At 51.1% G+C, this 13,314-nt stretch overlaps 1 protein-coding gene across 4 annotated transcripts in view; it reads left to right on the top strand.

Annotated features, from left to right (window-relative positions):
* Positions 1 to 13,314, top strand: part of CSDC2 (cold shock domain containing C2) — a 49,736-nt gene that overhangs the window by 12,472 nt on the left and 23,950 nt on the right. The window contains exons 1-2 of one of the 4 annotated variants that reach the window (XM_034775385.1): positions 3,905 to 4,012; positions 4,504 to 4,558. The exons of 1 other annotated variant lie outside the window; for it this stretch is intronic. Coding sequence is in view for 1 of the 3 variants with exons in the window: in XM_034775367.1 (XP_034631258.1) it covers positions 3,866 to 4,012 (147 nt within the window). In the remaining 2 variants the exon portion in view is untranslated. Of the gene's footprint in view, positions 1 to 3,849; positions 4,013 to 4,503; positions 4,559 to 11,360; positions 11,528 to 13,314 lie in introns of those variants that run through there. 2 more of the 4 variants (XM_034775367.1, XM_034775375.1) reach the window with 2 other exon arrangements.

The following is a 13,314-nucleotide window of genomic DNA, read 5'->3' as shown; positions in this document are numbered from 1 at the left end:
GTCCCTTGCACTCATGGCAGAACTAAGTATTATCTAGATCATTCCTGGCAGGTGTTTGTCTAACCTGCTCTTACAAATCTCCAAAGATTTTTAAGAGCTGATTATGCCTGGGAATGACTGGAAGCAGCTTAGAGCAAGGGTGTGTCTACACTACGAAATTAGGTCGAATTTATAGAAGCCTGTTTTATAGAAATCGGTTTTATACAGCCAATTGTGTGTGTCCCCACATAAAATGCTCTAAGTGCATTAAGTTGGCGGACCGTGTCCACAGTACCAAGGCTACCGTCGACTTCCGGAGCGTTCCACTGTGGGTAGCTATCCCACAGTTCCTGCAGTCTCCGCCGCCCATTGGAATTCTGGGTTGAGATCCCAATGCCTGATGATGCAAAAACAGTGTCGCAGGGGGTTCTGGATACATGTCGTCAGGCCCCTCCCCCTCTGTCAGAGCAACAGCAGACAATTGATTCACGCCTTTTTACCTGGGTTACCTGTGTAGACAACATACCACGGCAAGCATGGAGCCCGCTCAGATCAGCTCACCATATGTCCTCTGGGTGCCGGCAGACATGGTACTGCATTGCTACACAGCAGCAGCTAATTGCCTTTTGGCAGTAGATGGTGCAGTATGACTGGTAGCCGTCATCGGCTATCTGGGTGCTGGCAGACGTGGGGCTGCATTGTTATACAGCAGCAGCTCCTTGCCTTTTGGCAGTAGATGGTGTATTATGACTGGTATCCATCGTTGTCGTACTCCTCAGTGAGTTCGGTCAGAGGCACCTGGGCAGACATGTTTTGTCTCCTGGAGACTCAGTACTGCCGGCAGTCCTATTGAACCATCTTGACAATGATGGCTAGCAATCGTAATACAGCATTTTCTGCCAAGCACCCAGAAGATGCCGATGGCTATCAGTCATGCTGCACCATCTGCTGCCAGCTTAAGATGTAAAAAATAGATGGACCAGATTTGTTCTGTATTCATTTGCTTCCCCCTCCCTCCGTGAAATCAACGGCCTGCTAAACCCAGGGTTTTGAGTTCAGTCTTTGGGGGGGGGGCCATTCTGTGTGACGGTTGTTTGTGTTTCATCCTGTTGCACAGCCACTTTTTGTTGATTTTAATTCCCTGTAAGCCATGTCGTCACTCACCCCTCCGTCAGACAATAGTTTCGCGCCTTTTTTCAGCCCAGATGCCATACACTGGGATCATGGAGCCCACTCAGATCACCACGGCAATTATGAGCACTATGAACACCACGCGCATTGTCCTGGAGTATATGCAGAGCCAGAACATGCCAAAGCAAAACCAGGCGAGGAGGCGATTGCAGCGCGGCCACGAGAGTGATGAGGAAATTGACATGGACATAGACCTCTCACAAAGTACAGGCTCCAGCAATGTGCAAATCATGGTGTTACTGGGGCAGGTTCATGCCGTGGAATGCCGATTCTGGGCCTGGGAAACAAGCACAGACTGGTGGGACCGCATCGTGTTGCAGGTGTGGGACGATTCCCAGTGGCTGCGAAACTTTCGCATGCGTAAGGGCACTTTCATGGAACTTTGTGACTTGCTTTCCCCTGCCCTGAAGTGCCAGAATATCAGGATGAGAGCAGCCCTCACAGTTGAGAAGCGAGTGGCGATAGCTCTGTGGAAGCTTGCAACGCCAGACAGCTACTGGTCAGTTGGGAATCAATTTGGAGTGGGCAAATCTACTGTGGGGGCTGCTGTGATCCAAGTAGCCAACGCAATCAAAGACCTGCTGATATCAAGGGTAGTGACTCTGGGAAACGTGCAGGTCATAGTTTATGGCTTTGCTGCAATGGGATTCCCAAACTGTGGTGGGGCGATAGACAGAACCCATATCCCTATCTTGTCACCGGAGCACCAAGCCACTGAGTGCATAAACCGCAAGGGGTACTTTTCAATGCTGCTGCAAGCCCTGGTGGATCACAAGGGACGTTTCACCAACATCAACGTGGCCGGGAAAGGTACATGGGTTTGCAATGTAAAAGGAGGGGCTGTGGTTTCTGGGTTAACATGCAGCACAAATCCAGCTACCCCCCCCCCCCCCACACACACACACCCAATTCTCTGGGATGATCACTTCACCCCTCCCCCGCACCGCGTGACTAACAGCGGGGAACATTTCTGTTCAGCCAAGCAGGAACGGGCACCTCTGAATGTCCCCTTAATAAAATCACCCCATTTCAACCAGGTGACCGTGAATGATATCACTCTCCTGAGGATAACAAAGAGCGATAAGGAATGGATGTTGTCTGCGTGCCAGCAAGCACCGGGACCATACGCTGCCATGCTTTGTTATGCAATGATTCCAGACTATGTGCTACTGGCCTGGTGTGGTAAAGTGTCCTACCATGGCGGACGGGATAAGGCAGCCCTCCCCGGAAACCATTTGCAAAGGCTTTGGGAGTACATGAAGGAGAGCTTTCTGGAGATGTCCCTGGAAGATTTCCGCTCCATCCTCATACACGTTAACAGACTTTTCCAGTAGCTGTACTGGCCGCGATTGCCAGGGCAAATTAATCATTAATCATTAAACACGTTTGCTTTTAAACCATGTGTAATATTTACAAAGGTACACTCACCAGAGGTCCCTTGTGTGCCCTCAGGGTCTGGGAGCACGCCTTGGGTGAGTTCGGGGGTTACTGGTTCCAGGTCCAGGGTGATAAACATATCCTGGCTGTTGGAGAAACCGGTTTCTCCGCTTCCTTGCTGTGAGCTATCTTCATCATCATCTTCCTCGTACCCTGAACCCCCTTTCCTGTTGCGTGATTCTCCTTTGATGGAGTCAAAGCACACGGTTGGGGTAGTGGTGGCTGCACCCCCTAGCATGGCATGCAGCTCCGCGTAGAAGCAGCATGTTTGCGGCTCTACCCTGGACCTTCCATTTGCCTCTCTGGCTTTGTGGTAGGCTTGCCTTAGCTCCTTAATTTTCACGCAGCACTGCTGTGCCTCCCTGTTATGGCCTCTATCCTTCATGGCCTTTGAGACTTTTTCTAATATTTTGCCATTTCGTTTACTGCTACGGAGTTCAGCTAGCACTGATTCATCTCCCCATATGGCGAGCAGATCCCATACCTCCATGCTGGAGCTCTTTTGCGATCCTGGGACTCCATCATGGGTTACCTGTGCTGATGAGCTCTGCGTGGTCACCTGTGCTCTCCACGCTGGGCAAACAGGAAATGAAATTCAAAAGTTCACGGAGCTTTTCCTGTCTACCTGGTCAGTGCATCTGAGCTGAGAGTGCTGTCCAGAGCGGTCACAATGAAGCACTGTGGGATAGCTCCCGGAGGCCAATAATGTCGAATTCTGTCCACACTACCCCAAATCTGACCCGCAAGGCCGATTTCAGCGCTAATCCCCTTGTCGGAGGTGGAGTAAAGAAACCGGTTTCAAGGGCCCTTTAAGGCAAAAAAAAAATGGCTTTGTTCTGTGGACGTGTCCAGGCTTAATTCGATTTAATGCTGCTAAATTCGACCTAAACTCGTAGTATAGACCAGGCCCAAGTCTAGCTACACCTGCCAGAGCCAATGAAATAAATGTCTGCCCCCTCCTTGAATCCCAGCTTCCATCCTCTGCTATTCTTGGGTCATTCTCTATTCCTCATAATCAGCCTCTTTCACGGCAGTTTTCAAGGCTCCCCGTCTTATGTCATGTGTCATCTCTCGCTCTCACACCCCCAGCACGAGTCATGTCTGAACTCTTGAGAGATGTGCTCCAACCCCTTCTGCCCCCCCCCCCCCCCGCGAAAAAAATACATGTCTCTTTAAATCCAGAGTAGCAGTTATCATCATAAATCCCTCCCGCCTCCCCCTCTCTCAGCATCCTGACGTCAGGAGGAAGGAGTGTATAATGTGCGAAGCTCAGGGTACAACATCACACACACCAAACATTTTCAATTCATCAGGAGCTGCCAGCAGCCCGACAAGAGGAGAGAGAGAGGGAGAAGAAAAACCCCGTAGTGAGGCTGAGTGTGAGAGGACCCCTGCTCCCCGCAAGGTAATAGCGGAGCCTTCATCCACTCTAGGCACTGAAGCTTTGTAAATTACAGCTGCAAGAGGGGTTGTAATTGACTAGGAGGGGAGGGGAGGCAAAATGCATTTGGTATCCTCTGGAATCCTGCCCTAAGAGACGTAGGTGTGCAGTGACTCATTCTCGGAGATTAAACAGTTGTCCTGAGATTGAGAAGGTGTAAAATTAAATGTGAATTAACTTTCCCCTCCTATTTCTCTCTCTCTCTTCTCCCCCTCCATACCTTTAAAAAAAATCCTTTGGCATCAGCAGTAGTATTGTGTGTGTGACTTTTTTTTGCTGTGGGTGAATAGCTGTAATTTTGTCATCGAAGACTGGGATCAGCTGGGCTACGTCTCTTATCTATTCTGTAATTTTCAGAGGGAGGGGGGTGCGATTTGTTAAAACCTCTCCTTAATGATGTTTTAAAGAGGGTTTGTTTTGTTTTTTGACTGACTAAAATTGTTTCTTGCAAACAGCAAGTCCAATCTCCAAAGGAGGAAGGAAGAGGGTGTATGGAGACATTAGCTTGAGGTATTAAAACAGCCACTCTTCCCATTAAAAAACAAGCTGGGTATCTTTTGTTATTATGATTTTTTTTAAAGGCTAATCAAGACTCCATGATGGCTTCTCTTTCCAACCCCCACCCCTTTGGCACTGGTAGCTTGTTTGTTCTCTCTCCCATCACCAGCCCCAAATTCAGTAGCCTAGCACTGACTAAGAAGGCTTTTATAATCTAGCTATAAAGGTGACATTTATATTTTACCACTAATCGGGCTGTTCTGTTGTAGACGTGGCTGCTCCTCAGAGGGGTAAGTGTGATCAGCTCAGGGAGGGGAGGTTTAAATATCTAATCCAGTAAATGGTTTATTTATTTATCTTATTGTGATTCATCTCCCTAAAGGAGCATTTAACATCTAGGACATGTAAGTGAAAGTGCATTGCTTGTGATGTGATTTAACTCTTGGTTGCAGGACACTGTAACCAACCCAGGCAGGGATAAGAGGCTTTCATTAGCATTGGATAGAGACAGCATTTATAAAAACCTGCCAGACACCAGAGCTCTGATCTGAAGAGGAGGGAGAAAGGAAGAAAGAATAAGGGTAATCTGTAAACCAATGCAGCAGACCTGTTTATAGTAACCTATTTATTTAATCACCGCATTTCCCAGATGAATATCCATTAGAATAATCACCCATGGGAGCAGCCCATTCCGACTCTTGGACCAGTGACCTTAAGTGGGTGTGTATATAAAGGTGGGGGGGAATTAAAATGTAATTTTGTTACTGAACTCTGAGGACAAACTAATTTTATGTGTGTGTAGACCTATATCGAGAGAGATCTGTCTGTCTAGACAATTTGGGTTTTGGGGGTGTTAGACCAGCTTCATGTGTGGCTACAGGCCAGAATGCTTCTTTCACTTTTCTCTGCCCATACTACCGCTATCTCCTTGCCTGAGGCCAGGGTGTGCCAAGAAAGCTTTCTAGGGTGAAGGAAATATACATGGTGGTCTGCAGTTTGGCAGCATGCTCCCTTTGATGCAGTAGTTGGGGAGGGGGGCTTTTCAGTGAAATGTTGCAGGGATCAGCCCCTTCTTAAAATGTATCATCTTTATTCATGATCTGGAAGAGGTGGCAAATAGCACAAGGAAACTCGCAATGGTTCTAATGTGGGAGGAGTTGCAAACACTAGCGACCTAGATAAGTGAGAGAGATGGGCAGGAAATAACTAAATGAGATTCCAGAGGAAAAATAATCTGAAAGCAGCTAGTCTAAATGGAAGGGAGAAACTAGGGAAGCAGGAATGCTCAACAGATCAAGGTGTGAGAGTGGACAGCACATTAGACATGAATTTGTGATGGCCTATACCCACTGAAAAAGCTGATGCAACTTGGGGTTGGATGTGCAGAGGCATCCAATTAGAGAGCAGGAATGTAACAGTCCCATTTATTAGATGTCTTTTGGTGCAACCATCCCTGAAATATTGTTACCTTCTGGGCACCTTCTTACCTGAAAGGTCTTGACAAATTGGAGGAAATATGAGGAAGAGCAACAGAGATGATTAAAGGGCTGGAGGCATTGATTCACAGGGGTAGATTAACCAAACTAGCAATGTATACTGTAGCTTGGCTGAATGACATCTGAGGGATTTTCTTTGCTCTGTACTGAGGGGAGGGAGAAAGGGGGCTATTATCTCTTCAAAAGCATCCTTCCCATATTTGGAGGCACCCAAAGGGTGGTTAGTTAAAGGAGGTCACAGCCAGCTCCCAAATGAATGTGTCTATATTTAAAAGAGAGAGATTTTTGTTTGATAAATTGTGGGCCTTTCCGATGATCTGGATGAATGGGGCACAGGGAGCTCTGAATGAAAGCTGATGTGTCTAGAGCCTGTCTTGAATAATTGAACTAGGTTTTTGCATATTCTTTGGTTTAAAAAAAAAAAAAAAAAAAAGACTGTTCTATGTCAGTGATGCTTGGAAATGTTCCTTTTTTCTTTCTTGAAGTAGCTAAGGTAGCTGTCACTCATGCTGCTGCAGGAGAGAGTAAAACTGCCGGCTTCTGGACTATTGCAGTGCTTTTAATGACATATACAGGTTTGGTGTTTTGAATTCGAACACAGACTGCTGCGCCTGCTCCCCAAATGAGCTCAGAATGTGAGGCCTAGACACTCAGGTCCTGGCCTCACATGGCTTTCACCTACTCCTACTGTCCAAGCAAAGCCACTGAGCTGCTGTCCTCCTCCAAAGGGAAATGCCTGGGGGGAATGAGTCTGTCAGCAATAGGCAGGGGCCTGTACTGGAAAACCTCTCGACTTCTTCCATTTCATGGCGCTGCATTGGTGCACGCAGCACTGTGCCATGGGAGCGACCTGGATTCCCTCCCCCTGGGCAGATTTGTCATTCAGATTTCCATTGCCAAGGCTAGGAGAGGTTGAAACACTTGTGAAGGAAGCACTCTTAGCCCCATGGCAGAGGGGAGCATGGCTGTTGGGGGTATGGAAGAGGAACAACGCAAGGTGCTTTTCTCAACAACCCTCCTCCACCTTGCCTGATACAGCTCTTATCCATAAGAATGTGGCTGCTGGGATCCGAAGGGGAATCCTTCTGAGGAGGGGCATGAAATAGGCTTTCTCTGTGCTCCCAAGCCCCTCTGCATCTCCTTCTGGCCAGATGGGAAGAACAAGGACTCTTGTGCTGATCCATTCACAGCTCTTCTCATCCTCTAGTGCAGGAGTTCTCAACGTTTTCCTTTCTGACACCCCCACCCCCCAACATGCTATAAAAACTCCACAGCCCACCTGTGCCACAACTGGTTTTCTGCATATAAAAGCTAGGGCTGGCATTAGGGGGTAACAAGCAGGGCAATTGTCTGGGGCCCCATGCCAGAGGGGCCCCCACTAAGCTAAGTTCAGCTTCAGCCTCGGGTGGTGGGGCTCATAGCCCCGAACTTCCACCCCATGTGGTGGGGCTTCGGCTTTCTGCCCTGGGCCCAAGAGAGTCTAAAACACTGGCCCTGCTTGATGGATTCCCTGAAATCTGCTCATGGGGGCCCCCCCCCAGGGGGCTCCAGACCCCTGGTTGAGAACCACTGCTCTAGTCCATCTTTGCCATGGCTTTAATTTCCTCCTTTCCTTTGTTTGTGGTGAGGCTTCCAGGGCCAGCTCCAGGGTTTTTGCTGCCCCAAGCAGCCCCCCCCCCCCTCCACAAAACAAAAAACAAACAAACAAACAAAAAAGCTGTGATCGCGATCTGCGGCACTTCGGCAGGAGGTCCTTCGCTCCGAGCTGCCGAATTGCCGCCAAAGAGCCGGACGTGCCGCCCCTCTCTGGTGTGGCCACCCCAAGCACCTGCTTGGTAAGCTGGTGCCTGGAGCCGGCCCTGCAGGCTTCAGATTAGGTTGCCATCAGTATGACTATCCCATAGTGACCCATTGTGCTAAGGTTTCCACACTGCCTGACTTTTGAGCAGACTATCCCATGTCTTGGGACCCTTAACGGGTCTCTGGAATGGGGGAGGGCTCTCCTGTCTCTCTGTTTCAGAGAGTGTGGATTGCTCCCTTGCAGCAGAGATGGATGTGGAAAGGAGGGTCCCTTCCCTGCTTGTGATGCCCACAAGACAAATACTAGGACTGTTGTCATGAGGTGTCTTGGCATCAGTGGTGCCTGAAATAAATTCGGGGCACTTGAATGGGCCAATGGGCATTAGCTTCATGGCACTGCTGTGTGAAGCTGGATGCTGCCCTGTGGATTTGGGAATGTACGGGGAACACCATATGTAATTGCAGATGAGGTGTAACGTAATCATACCTGGTATTCCCACCTCAGCCCTGCCAAACACACACACTCCTCAAAAGGAGACCCTAAGATGCAATCTCTAGTGGTGGGAAGGCTGGACTAGGTGATGCCCTTTGGGCCCCGTCAGTGTTGCTATTTGACTAGCAAGACACCAGGGCCAATCTCAGGAGCTGGTGGATTGGAAGTTGGTGGGAGCTGCACAGGACACTGGCTGGCTGCCTGGCATCCCTCCCTGCCAGACTGCCTCTGCATGGCTGGGCACTCCCCAGGTAGGGCAGGCAGCACAGCTCTGAGCTGCACCCAGATGCATTTTTTGCCTCTCCCTGAAGGAGCCCAGCCCTGCCTGTGGAGGCAGGCTCCAATGAGATGCTCCCCGCTGCCCTGGTGCTCCTGACTCTCCTGCTGCTCCTTAGCCCAGAGGCAATGGGTGGGGTGGTCACATGCCCTCCCCCCGCCCCCACCTTGAAATTGTTCTCCCTCCCATCATCGAGTTACGTGTCAACTCTGTTGGCAGATTACACCTGGGGGAATTCTGTGTGTGCGCAGAATTCATGTGCCATGCAGAATTTTTTTCCCCACAGAAAATACATTCTGCTGGAGAGGTGCTGTAGTTATGCCTTTCACCCACCAGGGGCTGCTGTGGCACCAGAACAGACAGCAGTCACTCCCCGGCCAGTCCCAGCTGTGGATAGGGGAAAGAAGAGTTGCCTTCCTCACAGTGCCCTGCTCATGGGGCCAGGTCAGGAGGCACAGGATATAGAATGTCAGGGTTGGAAGGGACCTCAGGAGGTCATCTAGTCCAACCCCCTGCTCAAAGCAGGAGCAATCCCCAGACAGATTTTTGCCCCAGATCCCTAAATGGCCCCCTCAAGGATTGAGCTCAAAACCTTGGGTTTAGCAGGACAATGCTCAAACCACTGAGCTGGGGGGGGGGACAGACAGCATGGGGCACATGGGGCTGCTGGGGAGTCACAGACTGGGGTTCAGAAGGGCTAGTAGGGGCAGTGGTGCTGGAACAATTTGTACTATGTGTGTGTGTGTGGGGGGGGGAAGAGCTGAGAGCCATTGAATCAAACTGTAAACCCTGTATATGATGGAAACCTCTTCAAGCCAGGGGGTGCTTAAGCACCTGTTTGAGCACCAAGGGGGGGGGAACAGACTGGGGTGGGGCCTGAATGAGGGTGCAGGGACACATGGGGCTAGGGCACTCTGGGGCTTGGAGGGGTGGTCACATGCTACCTGGCACTCAGGGGTGGGAGGTGGGGGGGCTCTGGCATGGTCTCAGGCAGGAGGAGCGAGGCCTTGGGTGGGGGCTAGCCTCCCCGAGCAGGCTGGTCACCTGCTGCCCAGATGCAGATGTGCCTGACTGAATAGGAGAGGCTAGGGGTCAGCCAGCATCTTCACAGTGGAGGCTCCCTAACAAGCCCTCCCCGCCCCCCCAAAAAAACTGTTCCTTATTTCTCCCACCCATATCCAACAACCCTGTAAGTTCACACCCAGGCTCCTTCCCAGCAATTACTTGCCTCTCCCTCCGCTCCTCCGTTACCCCTGACTTCCAAGCCTTTATACTGCTTCTGAGGGATGCAGGAAATATGGTTCTGTACTGGAGTTTAAATGAGTTATTACCCAGAGTTCTGTATGAATAGGCCTAGTAGGGAATCTACTTGTCAAAAAACATTTCCTGAATCTCTTATGTTGTTACAGATGTACTTGCTCACAGGTATTTAGAAATAAATTACCAAAATAATTGAAACTTGCACGATTATATTGTTGTTTTGACAAATAAAACATGCAGAACTTTGCCAAATTTTAAAATACTGTGCACAGAATTTTTAATATCTTGGCGCAGAATTCCTCCAGGAGTAGCAGCTGTAGAATGCCAGGGGACTGCTGAGCGCTACTTTACATCCCATCAGCTGCCTGTGTGGCTCTTTCTGTGACGGCCTCAATCTCTGCCTCCAGTGACTCTTCCTTGTTCTTACAAAATGTCCCTTCAGCCCATCCACCTAGGCCAGGGACAAGAAGGTTGCATGGGAGAGTCCTGGTTGTCATGGGTCTGCCCCACGGCCTCATGAAACTACTGAAGAATCCCAATCAAGTGACAACACAGAGATTGAAGTGTCGCATGACGAGGCGTCAAGGAACAGGTGGGAGATGCTAATCGAAAACAGCGTTGGCTCTGCCAGCAACTTCCTGTGTTTCCTTCCCGGCTAATGCAGATATTTGTGTCTTTTGGAATGAGATTTTTTTCCTCCCCAACACTTGGCTTCTCCTTCTGCCGGAGCTTGCTTGTGATGTTCCTCTCTCACGGCCACAGAAGTGGTCGTGATGTTACAGGCGTTGTGTTGGGTGACTGACTGCCCTCCAGGATTGACTGGGGGAAGGCGGAGAAGGTGGGACCCCCAAGGGAGAGGAAGAGACTTGGGCGGTGGGGAAGATGATCCCTTTAGTTTCAAATGCCAATATTTGAGCAAATGTAGCAAAGGGAAATGATGCTACAATAATCCCAAATGCCGAGCAGGCGGAATATACAGAGATTGGCTTTAGATAAATGTTAAGCTTTGTCATTCTATCGGGGTGGGCGTTGCGTGGCTTGAGGAGTGTGACTGCCAGTGACAATCCAACAATGTCTTAGGCGGGGGAGTGACAATTAGAACCCACAGGAGATGGGGTTGGGCCAACAGAATATTATCTGATTTGGAGTCTGGCCAGGATCTTATTGTGAACAACCCTAATTTTTGAGACGTGCCCTGGGATCTGTAATGACCACCAGTGACCAGAGCCCTGGCTTCCCGTCCTTTGTAAAAGACTGGGGCAGAGGTGAGCAGGCTTCTACTGTGGTCTGGTCCATTTTGGAGCCTGTCTCTTGAGTCCCCAGCCCCCGCCTCGCTGCGTGTTAGGTGGCAGCAATCCCTGGCTGTGTCACGCAGCAGTGCGGCTGGGGGGTTGGCACGGATTCCCCTCCTTCAGCCTTCTGTGTTGTTTTGCAGCACGCTGGGTGGTGTTTCACAGAGATAGGAAGCAGTCCCTCTGCCAGATCTGTGCTCAGTGCTGCGTGTGGAAGGGGAGGGGAGCACACATAGGAAGGGTGGAGGGGCCCGTCCAAGGCCACGGGAGCAGACAGGAGAGAGGCAACGCTGTTGCTGGGGCACAAACCAGCCTGGGGGATTGACCCTTGGATCCAGCAAGAGCCTGGCAGAGGCAGAGGAGGTGAGAAATCACTGCTGTGGGGGCTGATCTGGAAGCTGGGGTGGGGGGGGGGGAGGAGAAAGGCAGGTGTTGGCTTAAAGTCTAGGGACAAAGAGGATCATCCAGTGAGGCTTGTTTGCAGACTCCCTTAGGGATGGAGTCTCCAAGTATAAGTGTCTGATAGACAATTTGATGGCACCCCTCTGAGACTCTTGGCAGGGAGAGGGCAAGCCCTCAATGGGAGTGGGTCACTGGAGGGCACAGACCGTCCAAATGAGAGCTCAGGGACAGTTCTGAGGCGAGCTGCCTAAGCTGGTCTGTGGTACAAAGTAATGAAGTGCCATTATCCAGCAATGAGAGACAAGCCACTTCTTGGAGATCACTGTACATCCCAGGGGAAATCCAGCTTGCTCTTCTGATCTCCCCTCCCCACCTCTTCCTGAGTCTGAGGGCAGGATCTGAGTGTGGGGGCGGAGGGAGCCCTCGGACATTGTTAGAATTCAGATGCCAGAAGAAGGGCAGGGTGGGGCGGGAGCCATTAGTTTATTTCTGAATGATCTCCCATTGGGGGAGATCTTGTGGCACTCAAAGGTCCTTCATTTAGTCTGACATCCCCCATGGGGCTACTTCTTGCATTGAGGGACTTTGGAGGGGGTGTGTGTGCGCCCAGTCCCTGCACCTGCCTCCAGTTAGTTCTGGTCCCGGCATGCTTGAGGTGTGCCTGACTAGCAGAGGGTGGAGGGTGTTGTCTGTATGTGCACAACACTATTTCAGCCTTGATTACTGCACTGCCTTGCTTCCTGCGGGGATTAGGCCAGGCAGGGAAGGTGCTTTGTTGGGGCTGCGCACGTCCTCTCCGTGACGTAGCCTTTTCCAGCACACGGCTGTTTCTGCCTCTGCTGCCCAAAGAGCAGGTCATATGTCCTGCAGGCCTGGATGGCTGAGGGGACTGATATGACACCCAGCCTGTTGCTTCTCAGCTGTTGGCTCAAGTGACCCCTGAACTGGCAGTGACTCAAAGCTGCTGACTGTTCTATGGTCCATGTGTAAAGACTTGTGGTGGGTTGGAGGGGGTGTCAGCAAATTTCCTAGCAGACAGGGGTCCTTGTTATAAAGAGCCCCCAACACACTTGGCTCCCTTCTTGACTATTTGAGCAAAGAGGCCAGAGATTGAGGGATGAGTCCTGCTCCCATTGCCATGAACAGGGCCAAAACTGAGCATGGAGACAGACCTCTCCTCTACCCCAGATCAGGAGGAAGGCCTGCTCCGTGTGGGTCGGGAAGCCAGCAGTGCCGCTCCCCACACTGTATCTGTTCTGTGGCTATACAGGATACTACTCCAATGCTACTACCCCAAGTGCTCAAAGCAGGAGAGTGGCTTAAAAAATTAGAATAACATAGGGTTACCATACGTCCTCTTTTTCCCGGACATGTCCGGCTTTTCGGCAGTCAAACCCCCATCCAGGGGAAATTGCCAAAAAGCCGAACATGTCCGGGAAAATGGCGGCTCTCCTCCTCCCCGACTCTTCGGCTCTGTTTAAGAGCCGGGCTGCCCAAGCACTACCGGCTTCGGGCAGCCCCTTGCCTCCGGACCCTGCGCCGCCGGAGCCCGGGAGGGGAAGTGCCCGGCTGGGGGCGCAGGGTCCGGAGGCAAGGGGCCTGCCCGAAGCCCAAGCGCTACCGGCTTCACAGTTTGCCGGGCAGCCTCCGGACCCTGCGCCCCCAGCTGGGCGCTTCCCCTCCCGGGCTCCAGCTGCGCTGGGGAAGCGCCGGCCGGGGGCGCAGGGTCTGGGGGCTGCCCAGCAAAC

The sequence above is a fragment of the Trachemys scripta genome, chromosome 1, assembly GCF_013100865.1.
Source record: "Trachemys scripta elegans isolate TJP31775 chromosome 1, CAS_Tse_1.0, whole genome shotgun sequence".
In the NCBI taxonomy this organism is placed as follows: domain Eukaryota; kingdom Metazoa; phylum Chordata; order Testudines; family Emydidae; genus Trachemys; species Trachemys scripta.
The sequence above is the reverse complement of the archived record's forward strand: the minus strand, read 5'-3'. Positions and strand labels throughout refer to the sequence as shown.